This window comes from Rhipicephalus microplus, chromosome X (genome assembly GCF_043290135.1).
Source record: "Rhipicephalus microplus isolate Deutch F79 chromosome X, USDA_Rmic, whole genome shotgun sequence".
In the NCBI taxonomy this organism is placed as follows: Eukaryota; Metazoa; Arthropoda; class Arachnida; order Ixodida; family Ixodidae; genus Rhipicephalus; species Rhipicephalus microplus.
Window position 1 is genome coordinate 430535048 of NC_134710.1, and position 24945 is coordinate 430559992.

Consider the following 24945-nt stretch of genomic DNA (forward strand, 5'->3'; position numbering starts at 1 on the left):
ATACTTTTTTACATTATTGTGTTACCAGATACAGAGTAGAATCTCTGCATACGCCGGTCTTAACGGAATGTAAACCTTTACGTAACATAAGTTACCCACTGGGTAGGCTTTACGTCTATGGCCCTATCTCACAAATTCAGTTTCACTCGTAGGAACTCGCAATATCCACATTGCGGAGCCTCTAGTTGTCGAGTCCAAATAAGCTGAAGTGAGAGTGCCAATAGCGATGACATTGTTTCAGCCAGATTATACTAAAGCTAGAATGGCCTAGAACATCAAAATCATAAACATGTGAGCACCCGACAGCTGGATAGGTGGTGCCATCTAGCAGGGCCAAAATAAATCGGGAAACGACAAAATTGTTGTTGCAGAAACATTGTGCACAGTACGTCTGGCATAAAAACTGCCCAGCGGCATTATTAGGAATGGGTTACTATTTTAATCGTTTACAGCTAAAAAACATTATGTGTAAGCTAATCTATATATATATGCTGAATGTCACTGTGGTTGCACAAAATGTCACCAGATGCCACCACCATTGTGGCAATAACCTTGCATTTCTTTACTCTTTTGCGCATACGAGGATAATGTACACCAGTGGTTCTCAAATGGGGGTCCGTGGACCCTAGGGAGTCTGCGAAGCCATTTCTATGATCTGGGAAACCCTCACCCACATTTTTCTTTAAATGTGACAGCGCCACGTATTGATGAACTGTCCAAAATAAAGTGATGTGGCACGTTTGTTTGATGTTTTTGGTAGCAATAAAAGGCACCTGTTTCACGCTCCAGTTGTGGTAATATACCTACATATCCCGCCCCCCTCCCTCCTCTTCGCTGCAAGGGGTCCCCCATCACTTCCACTAGTCTACAAGGAGTCCCCGACACATCCATGGCTGAGAACCACTGCTGTACACAATAAAGAAACTTCTCCTAATTTTGCCGGAGTGACGATTCAATCCTATCAGAGTTAAGGATAGTTTATATTGAGTTAGCATCCCCATTTATGATGTGCGAAAATGTAAAGGCATATACATTTGCGTATGTCCATAAACGTTTACGTATGGGGAGCTAAAACATTAAAAAACATGCGTTCCGGTAAGACAGTAAACGCAAACCAGTATCCAGTAACACGGTATCCAGTATCACGTTAACGTAAATAAGTTTACGTGCAAGTTAAAAGCACTTACTGTTATCCAGCATACCTACAAAGCGGGCTAGTGAAGTTTGGAATAGTGTACGTGCATGCGAATACGAGACATACGCTTATCAGAGGGAAGATTAATCATTTGATTTCGAGTTTTTTGTCGAGACACTAATTATTTGCCCTGTAAATTGTCTTGCGCGAGTGAAACGAAGAACAATATGTGCAAATTCTACCGATTCCAGCCGGATCCGACGCTGAGACAAGCAGAGGCCGAGGTTTTGATTGATTGATTGATTGATTTGTGGGGTTTAACGTCCCAAAACCACTATATGATTATGAGAGACGCCGTAGTGGAGGGCTCCGGAAATTTCGACCACCTGGGGTTCTTTAACGTGCGCCCAAATCTGAGCACACGGGCCTACAACATTTCCGCCTCCATCGGAAATGCAGCCGCCGCAGCCGGGAATCGAACCCGTGACTTGCGGGTCAGCAGCTGAGTACCTTAGCCACTAGACCACCGCGGCGGGGCAGAGGCCGAGGTGGAAACTGAACTCCAACCAAACGAAGTTTACTACGTTTGCTGCAATTTACTCCGAACACATACATGCGCAGAATCCAGCTGTGTGAACTATGGAAATCACAAAAAGGTAAAAAAAAGAGACTAAATAGAACAAAATTGCTCGAGCTCGAACTCCATGCTCTATTTTTTAATTTTATTTGAAAGCATAATTTGTTTCTTATGTAAATAAAAACACAACCCATATTAAAAATACAAACTGGAAACCATGGCCTGATATGTGTCACCCATTGAGATTTTTAAGGATTTACACCACTGAGTAGCATACTACGATGATAGTGTATACAGCTTGCTTTTGGTTTTGCTTAGGCTCATGGGACCACCCTGTGAGCTTTCATTCTTCATAGTTTGCCAGCATCCTTTCGGAGCAGGTTTGGAGCAGTTACTAGTAAATATTGCACTTTGAAGCACCATAGAGCAGCATTCCTTTTTTGGAGCAGTTTGGAGCAATTGGAACAGCACTTCAATCACTGTAAATGCTGCTGCACTGTAGACCGGTAGACAAGGCCAACATCCAGAGAATTGCCACTAATCAGGTCCTTATCCCGAAGGTGTGTCACATTATGGCTTCAATGCAGTGCACAAGATGTGCATAGTAGGCACACAAGTGAAGCCTCAGCGACAAGGTAAGTATGGCATATATCATGGTTTCTGCAAATGACAAGTGTCATGAGATCCATTCCAAGAAGAAAAAATATCTTATCCAGAAAACCAGCAGTATAACAGTTAAAGAAAAAAAGAAAACTGTATTGCCAATGAAAAAGTATCATTAAAAGTGCCTGCTTAGATAGTGCACTAAATAATCGCCACCACTCACTATGGTGATGCCCTATCATACTCAATAACTATTAAAAATTTGAGCACCAAGTGACATTCTCCTTTCAATTCCAAGGACTCTGGGCACTGATGACTAGCAGTTTCTAATTTCCCGAAAAAGCCTTCTAGCAAATTAATCTGGTACAATATAACCTTGAACGAAGGAGTGGGGTCAGAGATCAATCCAAAGATATTGCGTGTGTGTGTGTGTAGGGGGGGGGGAGGTGCATTTTTTCAAGACAGCCTTGACAAAAACGAGTACGCTTGTCGAGACAATTGCTTTTAGCGACAGCATGTGTTCATAAATTTGATTTTTCCATAACATTCTGTCAAGGTGCAATTCGTGAATATCAGTCCCTGTGCTATTAAATGGGGGGAGATAATTGGCATTACGGAAACAGGGCAGATGACAAAGGAAAACAGACTAGTTGTGTGGGAGATGGCGTTTTTTTTGGGAAAGGGGGGGGGGTCAATGTGCAATTTGCAAAAAAAAAAAAAAACGGTGGACATGCTAGGCACACTTGCAAGCGTACTTCTCAACAAGAGGGGGGGAATCAGTAGGGAAGACTTGTAAGCCAGAAGACTTCTGTGACCTTTCTCGTTTTTCGACAATAATGACTGTACTAACGGGCACTTTAGGGCATTAGAGATATTTTTATTTGCGTCTGATTGGAGTGTTCAATTTCTATGTGTGCTGGCTTGCCAACACATTACGTCAGTTATGCAATCAAGACACGTGACGGGAAGTTCAGACGTGCACGACCAGCAGTAGCACCACATCGTGCCAGAAGCACTCTACGTGGGCATTTAGGCCTAGCTTTATGATAGGCACACGGACTATTGTTATGCAGTGTGATTCAGAGGCACCTACTTTTCTTCAGAAACATGACTTTTACACCAACGAATCTTTATTTACGTGAAGACCCGTTTACGGCACGAGTGCTGACAGTTAGTATTCCCATTTGGCTACAATGGCTATGTTAGAGCTCACGGAGTGACATGGAACAAAAAATCACTTTTCTTCCTGCTGTCGCTAGTTTGCTAACAAATAAGAGTGACTATCAAGAGCATGCTAATTTTTCAACAACAGAGACACACGCAGCAGCGCTGAGATATAGGCTGAATATAATGACAAAAAGCGCATTGCAGGAATGGAGCAAGTAGAGGGTATCGGTGGCATTATGGAAAAGCTACAGCAGCGTTATTTGTGACTGAGAATATTTTTGGGCCATTAATGACTTGACGCCGTGCAAAAAAGAGGAATAGTGAACTTTGGCACAGTTGGCACTAGCTGTACTCGAATTTGCGCAGCAAGGCGCAGGGATACAGAATTGTAGCAAAATGGCACAATAAGCTAAGCTGAATCACCACCGCTATTTGCGACTGTGACAGAAATATTGTAATTTTAGCTGTTCTTGTAAAGTGGCTCAATGAATATGTTAGACTTGCCACGAAGGTGTGCACCATACAAAAAAAAAATTGGGCATCCAAATAAGTCCAAGGGTGCAACAGCCAAAATACAATTTGGAGCAACTTTTGGAGCACTAAATCTATAATTGGAGCAGGATACGGGGGGGGGGGGGGGGGGGGGGAAATACATTTTTCTTATTATGAAATACCTGATTTGGAGCAGTTTAAAAAATAAGGCTTACATTTAGAAAACAATACGTATAAACTATTCAACATCCTCTAAATCGTGCAGTGTGGACATGAGCACTGAATAAAAGTGGTATTTTGAATCACCCGACTGAGCATACAATTATTAACTCCATATTAGAATTTACAGTGCCTGTCAAATCATTTGACAGACACTGCTAATTTAAATATGAAAAAAAAAATAGAGCACAATTTAGTTTGCTTTTAGGGAAGCATAAATGTATTACACTGCTCCAAACAATCGCCAGTACCTTATTTAGACGTCATTGATTATACTGGTACTCAGAATTATGCGGCATACAAACGCACGAGTAACTGAACAAAATGTGCAGAGTCCCGTGACTAGCGCTAACAGACCCTTCCAAACCTGAATACACCTTTTCGAAGGGCACCGGTGTATTGCAGCAAAGATGGCTTCAGCAGCATCCTTTGCATGGGTTGGAATCCCAAGCCAAGAACTTTTCAAACCACCACACCTCCCCCCCCCACCCCCTATAGACACACACACACACATTTCCCACCTTTTTTTTTTTGTTCTTCCACCATGGGGTTAGGTGCGGCTTTGGCTCTAATGGAAAGCATGTTCGCCCAGGTAAAGTAACAACAGCATGCACCCATTGGCCTAGCGACGGTACCCGACATTCTCGCCAGTACGATGCAAATTCACGACAAAAAAAAAACAGATGTTTATGTGCCACTGCTAAGTCATCTGACGTGGTCGCCGGCAAGGCCGGCGTTCGCAACAGGTCGAGCTTGTTCATGTGAGGAAAATGCGGCATACGCTTCCAGCTTTATTTCCTAACAAGCAATAGCAGTGTTTTCAGGCTAGGAAATTTACGTTCCCCCGAAACGTTGGTGGCTACAGCAACACATTTTTGTCTTGAAGTTCCGTCGTCCCGCCGATAGGCATCCGATGTGGTCGGCGGACCCATGGGCGCGCAGCGCTGTTACTTTATGCGGTCGATCGCGTCTCGCAAGCGTAGGGCGGGTGCCTAGAATATTTTAAGTATATTCTAGGCACTATAGTTAGCGTCTATGCACTTTGATTGATGATGCAAACTGCAGCTGGCCAACGTGGCCTGCATTTCTCGCAGAAATTAGTGCACCTGAGAAAATTTTGAGGCAGGCTAAGCATTTTGGCTTAGTGTGGCACAATTTCAGCAAATTTCACAGCTGTGGCTCAGCTTGGGACAACAATCGGGAATTGTATCAAATTGGCACAATTGGTGCAGCCGTTGCACCCCTGTAAGTCACTGAACCATGAAGCGGAAGTATCTCAAAGAAAAAAGTTGCAAAAAAAAATGAAGTTAATGCGTCACACAATTTGAACTGAGGACTTTGCAGGCATAAATGCAAAGCATTAGCATATTTCCCCCAAACACCAAAAGATAACAAGCCTATTATGGTCAATGTATAATTACTGTGTTGACTGCTCTTTCCACATTACTATGGTATGGTTGCCAATATGATGGGTTGTCTCTCTATAAGCACTGTCAAAAGAAAAAAAGTAAAAAAAAAACATTTCATCCTGTTCTATATGTGAAGTTTCAACAGACCTGTCAAGCACCTCCCAAAAGTTGAGTAAGTTGGCTCTGTCAAGGTGGCGTTTCTGCTTGCTCAGCTGGATCACGTGCACTGCCCACTTGGCCACATTGCTGTCCAGAGTGATCTCATCCCACTTGAGATGGAATGCCTTAACTGCACAATCATGACACGAAGGGCTGCACTACAGGAATGAAATTCGTGGTCAGCACAGATGTCATAAACGAATTTACACTGCTTAACATTATCCTCAAGGACGTTACAAGAGAAACATTCCAGGTATGAAGACAAGTTCGGAAAAAGAAACTATTTTTTTTAGATATGAACGATGAGAGATGGCAAGCTTATCTTATAAAGCACATGTTCCTGGGCAAATCGGAATTGTGCAAAATATATTGGATCAGCATGCATTAAAACATTATAATTCAGCTCTCAGTGATTAGGAAACTAATTTCGATCATCCCATGTGGTACAGGCTGTTTCACACTTAAGTCAAATGTCGAAGCGCGTGCGCAGATAATTGAGGAGCGTAGTTTTGAACCACACCGTCTGCCATGGTGGCTCTTGCTTGCCGCATTGCTGGCCAGCACGCGGATATCATTGTTAGTGCAGGAACTGGGTCGATAATTTGCACTAATTGTTGCACGACGCCATTGTTTACGATAATGGGGTGCTACAAGCAAAATTTGACAGCATACCTTGTTTGCACTCTTCGAACGCCGCGGTGCTGTGTGCGTTCATGAATGTTTCTTTTGTATGTGTGCACCACAGTACACTTGGACAAGGAAGACAGCCCAATTAGCATGCAATATGCATTGTCTTGATTTGAATTTGAATAAAAAAAAAAGCACTCAACAGTAAGAGTTGAACTGGTGCGCTGGCTTAACACGACAAAACAAATGGGAACAAATTCAGGAATGCTTTAGGCGAGAACAAAGCTTGAACGTATCCCTTTACGACAACACTTCATTACTACAAGACTCGCTAGCCGGCTCCGAAATATTGTGTAGTTTTCACAACATAGTTCAATAATCTTGAGTCACTTTTTTTTGGTATACGGTACGTGGTAAACCTGGCAAACAACGCAGTACTGCTCTTTTCAGACAAGAAAAATAGAAAAATTTACGGCAGAGCAGCAGCTGTTTATTCAGCTCAATCTGGATCTTGTTATGCCACACCCCCATCGACAATGGATGGGGCATGCTGCAGCAAAACACATCGCTGACACCATGCATTCACTGCCGTCTAGAACGAGCACTTTATGAACTAGGAAGTGTCACGAGTGCATTTCGGTGCCGGGAGCCGATCCTTTCTGTTGTGATCAAATATCGTCGATAATCAAGCTCAGGTGGTTATTCTATGCTTAATCATTGCTGAATTCATTTCCATTTGTTCTGTTGTGTTAAAACCACTCATCTGCTCACCAGTCAAAGCTGAGTACTTTGTTTTATTTAAAGTCAAATAGAGACAATGCACGGTGCATGCTCATTATCATGTCTTCATCATTCAAGCTTACTGCGACGCGCACACAATGAAGAAACATTAGTGAATGCACGCAGTGCCACGGTGTTTCGATAGAGCAAACAAGGTATGTTGTCAAATACTGTTTTTAGTGTCCCATTATCACGAATAAAGGCCGAGAGGTTGGCATTATACAACATTTTGTGCAGACAAGCGTTGAAAGTTGGGCAAGTTGGTACGAGAACATCTGAAAAAAAAAAAAATTAAACTCTGCTGCAAGGGGGCACACGAAGAAAGAAAACTCGAGAGTTTGTCATTCCTTGTTTTTTCTTATCTCATCTTGTGGCGCAGATTTTTCTGAAAATGATTAGTGCAGAGTATCGGCCCAGTTCCCCCATTAACAACGATATCCGTGCACTGACCAACAATGCGACACATGCTGTCGCAGACGACGCGGCTTAACTCCTAACCCTTGAAGCATCTGCGCACGCGTGAGCTGCTGCCGGCGCACGATTGCAGCGTTAGTTGCATCCCGATGCCAAGAGCTCCGAGATTTCCTCTAAGTATGAAACAGCCTGTACATTAGCCTATGACACAGAGCTCGCGTTGATTCACAAAAACTAGACAGTGCTTAGGTGGATTCGGCTAGTTGGCTGAGCCCAGAGGCACATGATGCAAATAATCTGCTCAGGGCTGCCCGAATCATACCTCTAAGTAGCATATGCCCATCTCAAAGCCATGCTTGCATGCGTTATAGGGCCCTTCACCAGGTGACACTAGAAATTCTAGTTTGACGCTGAAAGCTGTGTGACTGATGAAGCACATTATGCCACAGCAATTTTTTTTCAATTGATCCATTACGAGCTGAGAAAACAAATTATTTTGAAGCGGCACGAAACAATGATGCAAGAAGGCCAACTCAGCCCCACGTAGTTTTCGCGAACCAAATCTCTTCCCTGCACCTCTTGAGCATCTGAGCGAGAAGATGCCATAATGCATACAACACGTCATGCGCACATCAGGTCACATGCGTATGTTGTGCCCAAGCCCCTGCACATGCGAGCGATATTTTAGTACTGTGCCACCATTCTCCGTGGTCTACTGCCTCTTACGGGCACGAGAGCCACGATATCATGAGGCAGTACTGCATTAACATGTAGTTAGATGCAGTAGAACAAAGGAGCATAATGAGTGCTTGAATGTGCTAGAAAATTACTGTCCTTGTCAGGGCTGGCATCTTCTCAACACGCAAACCGTGAGAACACTAACGCATGTGAAACGGAGGCAGATTAGCTACGCATCTTGCTGTAATACACAGCAAACAAACAAACAAAAACCATGCATAGATCCCATCTGTGTGTCTTTTATTTCTCTGCAACATCATTCATTTATTCAAGCCACAAGTTGCACAAAGTACACACCACGTCGCGTCACATAGTTATTGCAGTGTCACATGCTAGTATGCCTGACATTAGCACATCTGTTTACATAGAGGAGATCCATCAAAGCACTGCCAACTATGTAGGGCCATTTCTTGTCGTACGTCGTCCCCTACTTCCTTGAGCACACACCCGTGAGACGAAAGGCAAGCAGCGTTTAGCTTGAAATCTGCCCCATTTCCACGGTGCGGAGCATCAAGTTTTGGCAGACATGATCGTGAATGCCCAGTCTAAGCATTGCACTCATCAGCTCAAAATGGTCAAACCTCAGGTGAGGCCCTTTAAGAGTACTGGAAACACATCTAGGCTACCGTGTAAATTTGTTACTGCAGAAAACCTCATTTACTTTTACCTGTTCTAGGACCCAGCAAACATGTGCGTTGTTTATTGGCAAATGTCTTCACAAAATGCAGCACAAAAATGTGAAATGTTTTATTGCTGAAATAATTCCTTCAGATAATTCAATTTCAGAAAAAAGCCATCGAAAATCTTGTTTGCATCCCCTTAAAGTGACAAAAAAAATCATTTTTTGTTGTTACATATACATGATGAGGTATCATCAAACAAAATTCTATAAAAAAAGATGTGATTTTTTTATAAACCAAAATTATACATACTACTAAACAAAGCTCAGAGAGATACAAAAATAAGAACGCCACAGTACTTTTCTAGCAACAAAATGTTTTTACTCTAATACTAAACACTATGGAATAGTCACCTCTGATCCAATCCTAATTGTCTGGCTGTGCATGCTTTCAAGATGTCGCTCCTTCACCATTATCACAGTCTAACTCTCGCAATTAAATACTAATGAATTAGATTAGGCACTTGCGGAATAGTTCCCATAAAAAAAGCACCACTCGACTCTCTATCACCAGAGCAACTGGCGTGCACCTCTGTGGCGTAACAGAACTACACAAGTGAGTGCACGGAAAAAAACAGTGTACCCGTCCGAAAGCAAAATGAGTGAAAAGGCTATTATACTTATTCGCCTTATCACGAACAAGATGGTTACTTTTTCTGAGTCCCTGAAACAGAAAACGCAAACATGGCGATGTCGTTTGCGTAATGTAGCGCTGCGTGGAAACAGCTATAATCGTGTTCCGGGGAGCAGTAAATGAGAGTCACGTGCGATCACCCTTTGAGCCATTATAAACCCCACAGCCACCAGCTTTGCAGGTGCAAGGAACAATCAGAATCTGAAGGACAAAACTGAAACCAGCCCCCTCGTGTGCGCGCATTCAGATATGCAAGGGAAAGCCACCGAGCTGTTTTTGAAAGCTTGAAGGGCCCGTAAACCACCGAGAGGCCGAAATTCAGTTGTGGTGGGGAAATGGTACAAATGTACGATGAACACAGAGCCGTGAGAATGTTTCAAAACGGTGCCGTAATAGCGGAGTTAAGGCTGGTGCACACCGGCAACTAGCAGCGGTCGCCCGACCATTTGCGACTGGCGACCAAGAAGTGACTGATGTTCACCCCGGAAGAGGCTGCATGCGAGCGACCGGAAGTCGCAAACTCGGAGAGTCACATCCGGATCTCATTATCAGCGAGAACTCTGGAGAGCGCTGTTGATCAGCTGATCGCCGCTAACTGAGTGAGCGGAGCGAACTGAGCGTGCCGCATTTATTGTTTTCGTCCGTTCTCACACAGCGTTCCCAGCAGCGTCAAGGAGCTCCATTCAAGCAAAGAACAAGAGATTGTCATGGCGCTGATGTACTATGCCATGGTGTCAGCGCTGGCAGCACGGAAGCCTCCAAAGAAAAATTGGCATTAATCTACATGTTACACTATAAATGTTGTCGAAAGACGATAGTTTTGCGTCTGGAGAGAGTGAACAAAATGTTTATTTGATGTACTGCGCAAGAAAATCGGTGAATGGTATTCTGAAGGCGCTACGCTAGAGCGCCTCGAGCATGTAACGGAGGTGAACAACCGCATCTAGGCACGTTATGCACGAGCGCGATCTCGCAGTTATCTTCGAAAACGATGGCGTGCGCGACCGCGGAGAAAGATGCGTGCCAGTCACGGAGGTGATAAGGTGTAGAATACAAAGCGACGGACAGGTGCCACTACCGTGCCGTTGTAGTAAAGCGATGGAAACACCTTCTTGAGCATCGCAATGCACTGTCAGCGCAGCGCGTTAAACGCTACAGTCCTTTGAGTTACTTGTGTGTGCCTCGATATACAAAACATAGACATGTTGTTATGGCGCCTCAGATATGCAAAATATTTGCTTTTTTTAATAGACAATCGCACAACTATGAACACTAAACCTTGAGCAATATTGGTGGGCGCTGCCGATGGGGTTGGCCATTTGGTGCCGTTTGAGGTATCCTTAGGGCGGACAAACAGACAAATGTAGACAGACAGACAGACAGACAGACCAAAATTTTTCCGTCGAAGGTCCCAAAGAAAGGCTATCATCTTTAAAAAAAAGCCGGTGGTGTGTGTGACCGTCCCTTCGCTCGCAAGAGTTGGCCGGCCATGCAAGCCGCCTACCTCCCAAGCTGCGCTGAGACGACGAGGAGTATTTGCAAGAGTGCTTTGTATTCAGAAATAGTCCTTGCATTTAACTTGACTTGCCACCGCCTACAATGCAGCACAAACGCGTCTCAAATGCGGTGTCTTTAGTCCGTGCGAAGGCGTGAAGCACAAACACGTTAGACACGCGGCCGTGACAAGTTCAAGACAAAAAACTATTCTGAAAAGGGGGGAAAGACAGTGCACAATCTAGTTTCTCTTTATTTTGAAGGTGTTTTAACTTTAACTTTTTGCGAATGCCGCCACGTAAATTTGACACTTTGCTAGAGCTGCTGCACCCTGCCATCTCCAAGCCAAGTGCTCCGTGGTGGCCATGGTGCCACATACCCAGAGGAACGCACTTGTTTGCATCTGGTGGCAGGAGGCACGCAATGAAAAAACAATAAACTGGGCATCGCTGATTGGTTCCAGCCGCTTTGCAACTGCAGTCGCGCGACTGAAAAATCGGTCAGGAAGCGACTAGACAAAGCAGTTGCTTTGCAACCGTTTGCGACGGTTTGCGACCAGTCGCAAATGGTCACGCGACCACTGCTAGTCGCCGGTGTGCACCAACCTTTTAGACGCGTTTGATTATCGAAACCGCGGCGTACCCTCCTTTCACTCTCTCCTGCGCTACCCTCCATGGTATCCTCTCCCAAGCCAGTTTGCCCTTTATCCGAGCGCTCCTATCAATCTCACAGGGCATACGTCATTGCTGATGCGCTGCTTCAAACAATGTCTACTTCTGGTTGCAGCGACTCCGTCCGTGGACTATGTCAGTTGCATTGTAGCTGTTTGCTTGTATGCGAACCACGGCTGCCATGCCTATACAAATTGTGCCGGTATGGACCATGCGTAGCTGCGTGCTTGTTAGCGAACCGCGGTTGCCATGCATATACAAATCGTGCCAGTATGAACCCTGCGTTGCGCACACGCCTTCAAAGAATCGCAAAACACTCAGATTTAGTTCACGCAGTTGCGTTACAGGCTGCAGTGCTGGTTCGTGAGCGGGCGCATCTCGGGCAACATGACGAACAACAACAAGCAGCGCGGACAGCTGCTTGCAGACTGACCGGATGTCGTAGGCTCTTGCTCGACCAATCTCAGCCTATTTGGATCGGCGCGTCAGAGCGATTTCGATAGTGCATCATGCAGAGGCACAAAAGGCCCGAAATGAAGAATGGATTGTTTCTTGGAATTCGTGGCGTGCCGGCGGCTCGCACACTGCCACGTGTAGAATCGCTGATCGTGACGGTATTTTGCACACGATGCGCATGTTTACTTGAAATGTTTGAAAAAATATCGTAGGTGGTTTACGCGCCCTTTAAAAAAAGAGAGAGAACGAAAGACACGGGTGCACGAAAAAAGTACACGCATCCCCTAAGCGTGCCGGCACATGCCAAGCAAGAGAAATGATCACAAAAGGCGCGTGCTATAGCAATGAGCTGCACCATGAATGCGTTCAGACGTGCAAAGCAATAGCCGGCGCGCCGCCTTAGGGAAGCGAAGCTAAAACACAACAAAGAGACATCGTCACATTATTCTAACTTTCAGTTAGAATAATGTGACGTGGTGTCTGTAGTACAAGGCGAGCGGCCTTCACGGGGTCATACGGTATTTACACGCTTGTATTGACTCGAATGTCGGACGACCCCCCTAAAATCACATGCACAAAAAAGACACACACACACACACACACACACACAGCACAAGCACATTCATTAAAAAATTGTGCTGTTTCCCAAGAAAACAAAGTCAAATTTCTAGGCTTGTGCGAAAAGTGAATTTTAGGTTCGAAGAGAATTTGAAGCGAATAGTGATTTTGATCGAATAATTTCGACTTGAATTCAAATGGTATGTATGACATATAAAAAAAAGGAATATTTATCATGACCTAACTAACCTGCAGAATATTTCTTTTGAATTGCAATAGGTGCTCTATGCAAATGCAATTTATTTTTTCGTTCAAGGGAAGTCGAAACAACCTTGAGTAGTATTGGTTAAATGCGAGTGATGACCTTTAAAATACTTAACGTCTTAAAATTTATTATACTTGGAGCATATAAGCCACCATAAAAAGCTTAATCACATGAATTGATTTGAGGGTAACATGCTCCTTTAAAGGGGCCCTGCAACACTTTTTCAAGTAGCCATGGAGCCAGTAAACGTGCTTGTTGCCTCACAAATTTACCGCCGCAAAATTTCTAGAATCGGTTCAGTATAAGCAGAGTTCAAAAAATTTGTCGCGCGATGCATTCTCTCTTCTCGTCCCGACGAAATAGCTGGCAGTTAAGCAGGGAAGAATGGCATGGTGAACTAAATACGTCGCATGCACCCCGTGACCTTCAGCACCTCTTTTTTTTTTTTTTTTCTTCGAATACGCGGATTTTCAGTGCAATCGCGCACTTACTCATAAACAAGCGGCGGCCTCCCACAGCAGCCCCGGTAACGATGAGTGCGCCATGCTCAAATAAGCCAATGGCTGCGACCAGAGTCGTATATTCTTTCTTGGCTCTGACAAGTGATTTTTGAGCTTGTGGTGTCATTTGCCGAGGGAAGAAAGTAATTCTTATCTTTGAAAATTTATTGCAAATTACAGGCCTTGTGCTGCGCTTTATTATCTGCCTCGCGTGTTTTCGGCAGCCTCGACCAGCAATCGGCAGCATTTTCTAACCATGTTCAATAAGTGTTGCAGGGCCCCTTTAAATTTGAAGAGGGGCTTCGCGGCAAGGCGATTCTACCCTTGATAGGTGTTTTCATGGTTTAGCACTCCTACACCGTAGTGAAACTACCTTTACAGGCAATGACATGCGGACTAATATACATTTATTCGTTCATTGCGAATATTCGAATATTTGCACAAGCCTACGAATTTCGGTGCGCCATGACAGCTTCATGGCAGTGCTTAAAAGCTGTGCAGAAACACTAGCTTCGCGGAAATACGCAAGGTTTATTTTCAGAGACTTTACAACAGAAACTTGTTTTCGATTCCAGGTCGACTTTTCAACCTCGGATTTCAAGTGGAGACAAAACTATTCGACTTAAGAGACTTGACAACAGAAACTAGTTTTCGAATCCAGGTCGACTTTTCAACCTTGGATTTCAAGTGGAGACAAAACTAGTCGACCTACAATCATGTAAATACGGTAGTTTGAAAGGGAATGCACATGCACTTTCACATTTACATCGATGAGGCTTGTGACAGTGCCGCAAAAGCGTCTGAATTTTCAAGCATGTATGAATAATTGGGAATCCAAAGAATAGACAGTTGACTATATTCAGCTCACATGTTCACAGAAGCTTCTTCTAGAGATGAGCAACACTGTCTTGATAACTTCAAAAAGTATTTCAAGGCCTCTTCAAATTCTTGCACCAGCTCACAGCGATGATTAGGAATGTCCTCTCCAGTCTACATAGTCGTTTACAAATAACAAAGGACTCCACTATATTCTCATTTAACCAAGAATAGACTACACAAGTCATATTTAATGTGCCAAACATTTTGACTCTTTTGTTACCACAACCACTCAAATCAATCACCGGTGACCGATGCTTTGAATCGTCGATTTTAGCATGTTAAATTTGTTTCTCGTGCACCTAGCACTTTCTAGTAGTTATTCCAACCACTCATCTTTCAGAATAAAATTGAATTTGCCCGTTTGGGCAACATAGTGATTTCTGACAGACCTTTGCGGGAACCGATGTGTGTGAATTATTAGAAAACTGCACAAGGCTGACGAACTTGACAAAATGCGTGCCCCTCATGATTATACTGCAGTAACATCGAAGTTCTGTAATGAAATGAACCTTTGTAAACCAAATATCGAATTAAAGTATTACCTTCCCAATTTGACAGTGTTTAGCAATAATTGCCAGATTTTTATGCCAGCTAATCAATAGACAGCTGTTGCTATGAGTACGGGAAAATTTATTCCGATAATATTTCCGATGGAGCGCCGCATGTTTAGGGGGAGACACTCCCCAAAAAAAACTTTTTTTATATTATTTGTGCTAGAGACTTGGAAATTCAGCTAATTAGAGAATACTTCATGTAGATTTCAAATCTACAATTAGTTTTTGTGTAGCTGATATAGTTATTGAGTTATATTATACTAAATGACACATTATAGCTGTGTGTAAGGGCACATTTTCATGTACTAAACTTTCACAAAAAGTATTGTGCTACCGTTTATTTAGCTCTTTGTACATCATAGAGTGCCGATATCTAGCAAAGAAATGTGTACGGTTACTGGAAAGTGCTAAAAAAAATTATGACACTTCAACCATAGTTTCTTTCAGTTCCCTGAAACATAACCTTGTGTTATAGTAATTACTACTAAAGGTAGCGCAACTTCAAGTAGATATCGGCACTCTACATACCTTCAAGAATATGTACGCCAAATTTCGTTAATATGCGCCAATTCTAAGTGTACGAAAGGCTTCCCGGAAAACATGCAAGTTTCCAAAAATTTGAAAATGAGAAAAACAGGCTTGAAAGTTACAAAAGCATGCATTCTTGAAAATTAAATTGTTGAGATGTGAATCTTCGATCACATTGAATAGCAGCCTTTACGGAAAGCACACAAAGTGTTCAGAACCGTCCCGCACTGTAGCTTGGCCCTTCAGGCTTCTATGGTTGGTCTCCTCGGCGCGAGCCCTTTTCACTGCACTCTGATGGTGTGCCCTTGCTCCTGCCATGCGCTTCAAGTTTATTTTCTTTATGCGCAGGTCATCGCAACGGTCAGTGTGCGTGGCCAACTCTTCTGGGGGAAGTACTCCAATCTCTTGTAGGACATGCTCAAAGCTGGCATGGCTTTTATTATACCACAGCACGGCAATAGCTGTGGCTGTCTCCACAGATGTCCAGGAAGCAAATTTCGTTTTCGGACACAGCAGCCATATTTTACTGTTAAGTGACTCAGCTGCGTTTTGCGTCTTTCCATGGAGGCACCGAGCCAGGAGCTTCTCATCAGTAAGGCGCTTATAAATAGGCATAATTGCCAAGCCCTGTGCTTTAGTCAACAAGAGGCTGTGGCCTGGTGTAGGCTCCCCCAGTGCTTCAGCACGCCTATGCTTACACCACAAGTCTGGTCCAGCAGGGCAAAATTTATGGCTACTGGCTCCATCACTGGAGCAAGAATGAAAATAGGAGGCCCATATAGCAGTGTACATGCTGCGGACACTGCCCTTGTTGTTTGTTATAGCTATTTGATATTATGTCTGCAGCTTCTGAATGGCTGTGACTTTTAGCTTTTCCCCTCGTGGCAGTGGTGTTGCCCTTTTTCGCAAAGCAGTGCCTAGGCGTTTTGAGACGTGGTTGGTGCACTCTTCTTTTTTGATGACAGTATTGCCATACACCTTTGCCTCACAGACAGCAGTGTAGGCCTTGCTGTCGCCATCACTCAAAAAATTTGTGAAGCGCAGTGGGGTATTGTATAACAATGTCCTCTGCCATATGCGCACTGCTGCTTCAGATTTCATCGCATGGGATGAACACTGTGTTTTTTTTTCACATACAGGGCGGTGAAAGGCTTCCCATATTTCTTCATCACCAGCTCTGTCCTTGTGTATACTGCAAGCGAGGCAGTAATTCGAAAGGACCTCAAAGTCGAGGCAAATACCTGTGTTCAGGGACACAGATGTGCCCACTATGTTGTGGCTTTTTATGGCCCCTTTTTTGCCAAGTGCCGTCGAACATGACCGGCACATCGCTGCCGCCGACGGCGTCCTTCGTGATCCTTTGTGCCTCTTCCAAATATTGGCTAACAGCCTTCATAGCAGCACAATGGAGCTTCTTGGCAATACCATGAAATGTCTTTTGATGCATCAGTTTTGGCAGGCCGATGACCGCACAAAATCACGAAAGCTGGTCATGTCCTGCACGTAGGGCACGCGCGGCCAAAACAGCATGCACGTTTATGGCGAAGTCGTCGCGCGAGCTCCCGCTGTCGTAGCGAATGTTCGCGCTGGGGTCACCGCACTCCCCGGCCGAGTTGATACGCTTCGAAGTATGCGTAGACGAAAGCACAGACTCCGGGGACTCAGCATAGAGGCAACATAGCTCTAAGAAGGAAGAAAGTCTAGCGTTTCTCGGCTACTTCTCGGATGGCGAGTTTTCGTTCGCGACGAGTTTCCGTTCGAATCCCGCTATAACGAATTCCACTACAACGAAATTTCTGCCACAAGAAATGATTTTCGATTCCCTGTCAGCCGCCCATAAAAAACAAGGTTAAAAATGGCTCTTCACAATGAATACCTTTCCTTGATATTTTTGCTTTACCGAACGCGTTCAAAACCAAACTACCACTCGTCATCCCTAGCCCTGCAATCAATCATGAATGACAACCCGCCGCCTGAAGGCGCACACGCAAGTAGCGCGCATCTAGTCCCAGCATAACTGCATTCTGCTGCAATCGCTGCGAACATAAATGCGGCCGTGTCAAATGCGATCATGGGCGACCACAAAAGTACGCACGCAATCAATGCGCCCCGACTCAACCCAATATTTCTTACCGTAACGATGAGAACAATGATAGCAACGACACAGTTTTTAAGTCATGAGCACAGTTTTTAAGTCATGTGCACAGATTTAAGTCACGCACACAGTTTTTAAGTCACGCGCACTGCTCTCCACCGAGTGTATACCGTATTTTCCGGTCTATAAGTAGCACCCTTGTATAAGTCGCACCCTCCTCAAAACGGCAGTTCTTCCGGAAAAAAAAACGTGTATAAGTCGCACCTGTTTATAAGTTGCGCCTGCTTATCCAGCCAACGAGTGTCGCGTTGTGAGAAAGCATTGCAAAAATGGATGCTTGAGGCAGCCGCCGCTTTGGCAAGTTTCCAGCTGTTGGCAGACTCGTGCGAGCGCCTCCCAACAAACATAGAAGCAATATTTCCAGTCAAAAATACATAATTATTCTGATGAATCAAAACCATCGAAGTCGTCTTCTTCCGAGTCGCTCACAAACAGTGCAGCTATTTCGGGTTGTAGCTCTGCTGGCGCGTCACTGTCGTCCTCCGGCTTGCACGAATCGGACTCAACATCGGCCACACAGGGGATCAACCCGGCCTTGCAAAAGCCCGCCACAATCGTCTTGTCAGAAATGGAATGCCAGGCTTCACTCACACTCGCCGCGTCTCATGCGACCCATTTTAGTGAAGCTATGCTCTCTTTCCAACATTCATGACTCCCACAAACGTCGCAGAACGGCCTTGAAGCGCGGTTGACAGATATGTCGAGCAGTTGAAGCAACTTGGTCATGCCACCGGGAATGATTACAGGCACACAATGCTTCGAACTTATCTTTTTTTTTTACGACGTCAGTGATATGAGCCGCATACTGTCCATCACCAGCATTCCTGGCTTCACGTGAAAGAATCTGCCAGGTTGACGTGAAAAACAGCGGTCAAGCCGCACACCCATCGTTTCCTCGTCCATCCAACCCTTCACGTTCGCCTGAACCACCACTACCAAGAGAAAATATCCTTCAGCAAGCTTTTCCGCTTAAATATCAGCATGGGAGGCAACTTGGTGCCTTCTGCGCAGCAGGCAAGCACTACGGTGAAATGAGACTTTTTGTGGCCAGTTGTCCTCACCATCACAGTTTTCTGGCCTTTCTTGGCGACACTTCTCCCGAGCGGGATGTCGAAGGTCAACGGCACTTCATCCATGTTGACAATGTGGCTCGTGTTGACATTCTTCTTCGCAATTGCCTCCCTCACGAATGAGCTGAAGTGTTCCAACTGCGCTTGAAAGTCGTCAGGTAGCTTCTGGCTCACTGTAGTCCAGGCTCCTATGACAAGCTTATTCCGCCGCATAAAGCGGAAACACCACGACGGACCATCACTGAACCCCTCAGTGTTAGTCACTGCTGCAAGAGCTTTCGCCTTCAGGCGCAGCTGCACTGTAGACAGGCCTCTTCCTTCGGCTCGCTGTTGTAGCACCCATGTTCGCAGGCTTTGCTCAAGGTCCAGCTAACGAGCCTCCTTGCTGCAGTTGACCTTCTTTGTAGACTTCATTGTCCGGAGGACGCTGTGAGCCTTGCGCCAGCCCCAGATTACTTTTTTGGCGACATCAAATTCTCTCCCTGCAGCACGATTTCCATGTTCTTCTGCAAATTCAACTGCATGCAGCTTGAACTTCGCATCGAAACTTCGCTGACTTTGCTTCCCATGTGGCGCCATGGTTAGCGAGGATGCTGCGACAACGCTGCTACGCCTATGCTACGATTCACAATACCAGCAACAGCGACTACTATGGCGGGCGAAAGTGATTGCAAACGAAGCGGCTCCAGTGACTCTTGTCTAAAATGCAAACTTTCTTTCAATTATTTATAATTTTAAACACGTCAACTTTTTTTTCACCCCCTCAATAATGATTTATTTTCTGTTCAAAACTATATAAGCGCTATTAATTTACCACTCTTTTTATTTTCTTCCAAAATGTGGTTTCCGTGCATGACAAAAGGGGGCGCATGGCGAACCGCCCAATGCGGAAAGCGTGGTCGTAATAAATCCGCGGCATCTCATCTGTTTTTTACTGTATACAAGTTGCACTGTTGTATAAGTCGCACTGACAAAAATTCAGAAACAATTGGCCCCGCATCTGCATGTTATTCTGCAAATGCCGTCGAAAGACGATAGTCTTGCATCTGGAGAGATTGAAGAAAACGTTTATTTGATGTTCTGCGCAAAAAAAAAATCGGTGAATGGTATTCTGGAGGCACTGTGTTAGAGTGCCTCGAGCGTGCAGCGGAGGCGAACGAGCTCACCAAGTCACGTCACACGTGAGACATGAACGCTATCTGGCAGTTATCTTGGAAAACGAAACGCGCGGACCGTCTCAAAGGTGATAAAGTGTAGAACGCAGAGCGACGAGTAGGTGCCACCACCGTGTCGTCTTAGCAAAGCGTTGGAAACACTTCCCTTTTCGCGCAAGCGTTGCATGGTCAGCGCCGCGTCATAAAGTCTACGGTCCTTAGAATAACTTATGTATGCCTTTTCTAGTAAAAGATGCACATACAGAATGTATATGTGTTGTTATGGTGCCTCAAATATGCACGATAACTGCTTTTTAATTGACAAGTGCACAAGTATGAATGCTGAATCTTGAGCAACATTGGTGGGCACTGCGGATGTGGTCGGCCATTTGGGATATCGGCTGGTGCCGTCTAAAGTGCTCGATACCGTCAGGGTGAGCAAACAGACAGACAGACAGACACAGACCAAAATGTTTGCGTCGAAGGTCCCCAAGAAAGACTATCATCTTTAAAAAAACCGTGACTTATACACAAAAAAATACGGTATATGGGATTTGGGGAGAGGGAATAAAGTTCTTTTGGTTTCCGCTTGCCAGCAGTCTGCCTCATTTCTTGGCTCCCGGGCTGAACATGGTGTCAGAGGTGGGGTCACGTCGTTAATCCGACACGCCTAACGACGCCGTATCGACACCCGCCGAAGCCAAAGTGAACAACGTTCAGGCGAGCGTATCTGGCCTGCGTCCTCCAGCAAACTTCACGTTTTCTAACCGCAGTGAATAGCCCACGTGGATTGCAACATTCCAAATCTATGCCTTCGTGGCCGGCCTGCACAGTGCCAGAGACGAGGCCCAGATACGGACACTTCTTCACTGTATGAGACCGCAAGCCACATCCATTCTTTCGTCCTTTGGGGTATCGGCACTGGAGACGCTTCCTTTCACATCTGTGAAAGAAAAATTGGATTTGCACTTCGTGCACCCGGTGAATGAGATATACAAAAGTCTTTGTTTTCACCGCTGCATTCAGCAGCCAGGCGAGTCTGTGGATGACTTTTTCACGGCGCTACGTAACCTGGTAAAGCGCTGCAGTTACAACAACCCGCTTGTCGAGGACCGTCTTGTTCGTGACAGATTTGTCGTGGGCATAAGTGACGAGAGACTGTCTGATCAATTATGCCACTGCACAAAACTTACCGCCGAAGAAGCACTATGCCTAGCCCGCATTCATGAGGACATAGACAAACAGCGGTTATCCTGCCAAAGATTGACTGTAGATAACGCCCTTGCTGAAACGCTGAACATCGATTCAGCTCGTCGCAATGATACGCCAGCCCCTTCGTCCTGTTATCAGTGTGAACTATCGGCTGCGCTATCATGTCACTTTTGTGGGCGTCAGCGACACCCTCGCAAAGACTGCCCGGGCTAAAAATCGGTGTGCCACTATTGAAGAAAGGTAGGGCATTTTGCCAAAGTTTGTATGAAGAAGAACAGAAATGACCTGCTCTGATCTATCAAACTTCACGACGTGGAAATACGCCGAGCAAAGTACACGGAAATACTTGTTAACGGGCACCCGGCCGAGTTTAAGATAGACTCTGGTGCAGAAATGTCTGTGGTCTCGCCATCTTTCCCAGGTCGACCGCGGGTGCTAGATTACGTCGAAGAGGAAGTCTTAGGCCCTGGTGAACAGACTCTTCACGTTCTTGATACCTTCAAAGCAACTTTACAGTGGCGCAACAGAGCCACAGTGCAGACGCTGTATGTGGCTGACCGTCAGCGCACACACCTACTTGGCCTGCCTGCAATTGAAGCCCTTGGGGTCGTTCAGTTCGTGGATTCTGCCGAGGGCGTTCATTCCCCTAAAGGAAAAATTTTCCAGGGACTAGAAAAATTTTGGCAAGCTGAATACCATACCCAGACAAGGTTAAGGCTGTCAAGGACCTGCCGCCGCCAACTGACGTTGGTGGAGTACAGCAGTTACTTGGAATGGCCAACCACGTCACACGCTTCATACCTCCCTTATCCTATGTCACAGAGCCCATTTGTTCCCTTTTGAATAAGAACAGCACCTGGACTTGGGGTCCCAGTCAAGAAGCTGCAATCTCACGTTTGAAGTTGTTGCTGAGCTCCGACACGTGCATGGCAAAATACGATTCCTGCTACCACACAGTAGTATCCGTGGATGCCAGTTCCTATGGCTTGGGAGCGGTACTCCTACAGGACTATCCTGAAGGTAATCGACGGGCCGTTGCGTGCGCTTCAAGAGCGCTCACTTCCACAGGATTGTGCTATAGCCAGACAGAGAAGAAGTGTCTCGCCGTGACTTGGGCAGTTTCACGATACGATCAGTTTCTTTGTGGCCTCACCTTCGAAATAAAGACAGACCATCTTCCTTTGGTTACACTTCTGGGTAACAAGCACCCAGAGCTCGTGTCACCCCGCATACAACGGATGCGGAAAAAACTGATGCGCTATCAGTATGTGGCGAAATATGTGCCTGGGAAGTACTTAGCTATGGCAGACACTTTGTCACGAGAGCCCTCTGAAGTGCTGGCTACCCCCATAATAGAGACGTTGGAGCAGTTCATCAGCGAAGTGTTTAAGCAATTGCCGCCTCTGGTAGCAAAATGCCTGGATGATGTGCGCAAGAATCAAGCTCAAGATGGTGTTTGCTCTGCGGTCATGACCTACTGCACGAAAGGATGGCCCGACAAAACCAAGGTGCCTCTGCAGGTCACTCAGTTTTGAAAGAAGAGGGACAGACTGAGCCTATACGACGGTATCCGTCTACTGGACTGACGACTTGCGATTCCATGAGCCTTGCGCCAGGACATTCTCGCCCTATTACAGGAAGGTCATGAGGGAGTGCGCCGTTGCCAAGAAAGAGCCAGGAAGACTGTTCGGTGGCGAACTGTAACATGCATATGGATCATATGCTGTCGCAATGTGCTGTATGCCCAGAGACTAGAGTTCAGCGATCGGAACCTATGTTGCCAACATTTACACTTGACAGGCCATAGCAGCACCTGGGCATTGATCTGTTTCAACTGAAAGGGCGCGATTACGTCCTGATTGTTTATTATTATTTCAGGTTTCCCAATGTAGTCTCCATTGGGTCCGCCACAGCGCCAGCCGTCATTTCGGCAATCAAGAGCTGCATCTCCCATTTTGACGTACCAGGCATGGTCTGGACCGACAACGGACCGCAGTTTGTGTCAGGTGAGTTTGCAGAATTTGCACAGTCATATGGTTTCCGTCATGAGACCAGCAGTAGGTATCCCCAGAGCAATGGAGAGGCGGAGTGCATGGTGCACACGGTAAATGACTTGCTCTCCTGAAGTCTTGACCCTTACCTGGCTTTGCTGTCATACCGTGACACACCTGGCCCTAACGGCATGCCTCCGGCCCAAGCCTTCATGGGAAGAAAACTGCAAACACGCCTCCCATGACTACCGGAACAACTAGTGCCATCATTACCATGTCATACATGTTTCAGGGAAAAGGATACGAGTTACAGGGCGCAGCAAGCAAAGAACTACCATCGCCGTCGGGCTTCAAGCAAGCTGACCCCTCTAAGCCCTGGCGACTGTGTGTGGGTCACTGACATGTGCTGCAGTGGGGAAGTGCTTTCACAGGCCCAGCGTCCACGGTCCTATCTAGTTCAGACCCCAAGAGGCATTCTGCAACGTAATCGTCAACACCTGGTGCCTCATTCGACAAAAACGCATACAGCCCAACTAGCAGCTTTTCCGCCAGCCCTTCCTTAGAACTCGCCACCTCAAGCTCCACAAGAACCCGTGCAACCAGAAGTAACACCATGGGAAACTGTGACGCGGACTTGCAGTGGTCGTATAGCGAGGCCGCCCCGACATTTGAACTTGTAAGGACCTGCCCCATAGAATGTGAAAAGCAGGGATGTAGAGGGAACTGCCAGTGCTCCTTCTAGCATGTGGTCACAAGGAGGTACTGCTGTCCACCAAGTGTATGTATGGAATTCAGGGAGAGGAAATAAACTTCTTTTGGTTTCCACTTGCCAGCAGTCCACCTCGTTTCTCAGCTCCCGGACTGAACAGAAACCGTGCATGGTCGCTATCGTCTTGTTCATCGATAGCGAATACAATCCAAAAGTTCACAGTTAACACAACCATAGATTAAAGGCAACAAAGCCGTAAAATGACACGAAGCGTTACAGCTTTCCCGTCATTCACTTATGGCCACGGTAGTGCAGAGCTACTTTCAGTAGCAGTTATCTGTTGGCCTCTAGCTAAGCTTTGTCACGCACGTTCGCAGCGACGTGCACTCGGGACACCCTCGTCTGAATATCGCATTTTCCTTTTGAACAACCTACCTCTGCATATAACCTGCACCCTTGGCCGCAAACTGCGGGTGAAAGAAAACTACCCGCGTATTGACGCAAAAGCTGCCTTCTTTGTATTGTTGTGAAGCCATGCTGTGAAGCCAACTTGCGTGCCTAAATTCTCGTAAAAATTCACACCCCGACTTCAGCTCGAAATTTTCTTATATTTTGATCACGTTAGACGCGATAGAATAAGTTCACTCAGTGTTCGGCCAGGTACGTCTGAGTTGGTGAGAGTTCAATGCATGCGCTTGCAGGGACCAAAGGACGAGTCATAATCATCAGATTTTACCAACATTGTGGTGTATAGATGAAATTTTGCTACAACGAAATTTCACGACAACAAATTTTTTCCCACATCCCGTCAATTTCGTTGTAGCGGAATTCAACTGTACCAGACACATTGTCGCATATAGTGTCACTAGTCGCTCCTGTGGCATAATCGTCATGCGCGCATGGGTGCGCGCCAGCGCTGCAAAATACATGCCCCACTTGAAACTGTCTTGCAATCCCATCTAAATTGTGTGAGGATGAACTTGGAGTTCGAAGATGACAGCGCCACCTCAGCTTCAAATTTTATGAAGACGATGTTTTGCATCAGCCTGAGAAATCTACAGCCATTCATTTTGTTTACAGTCTCAAGTTGTCTCGTTTGCCACAAGTGCATAGCTA

At 45.6% G+C, this 24945-nt stretch overlaps 1 protein-coding gene and 1 pseudogene across 2 annotated transcripts in view; both read right to left on the bottom strand.

Moving 5' to 3' along the window:
* The window catches only part of hyx (cell division cycle 73 hyrax), a 162939-nt gene that overhangs the window by 12971 nt on the left and 125023 nt on the right, over window positions 1–24945 (bottom strand). Inside the window, exon 14 of one of the 2 annotated variants that reach the window (XM_037413200.2) lies at window positions 5750–5891. In XM_037413200.2, coding sequence (XP_037269097.1) covers window positions 5750–5891 — 142 coding nt within the window. Of the gene's footprint in view, window positions 1–5749; window positions 5892–24945 lie in introns of those variants that run through there. The other variant, XM_075880437.1, reaches the window with a different exon arrangement.
* On the bottom strand, window positions 5900–24944 carry LOC142776562 (uncharacterized; annotated as a pseudogene).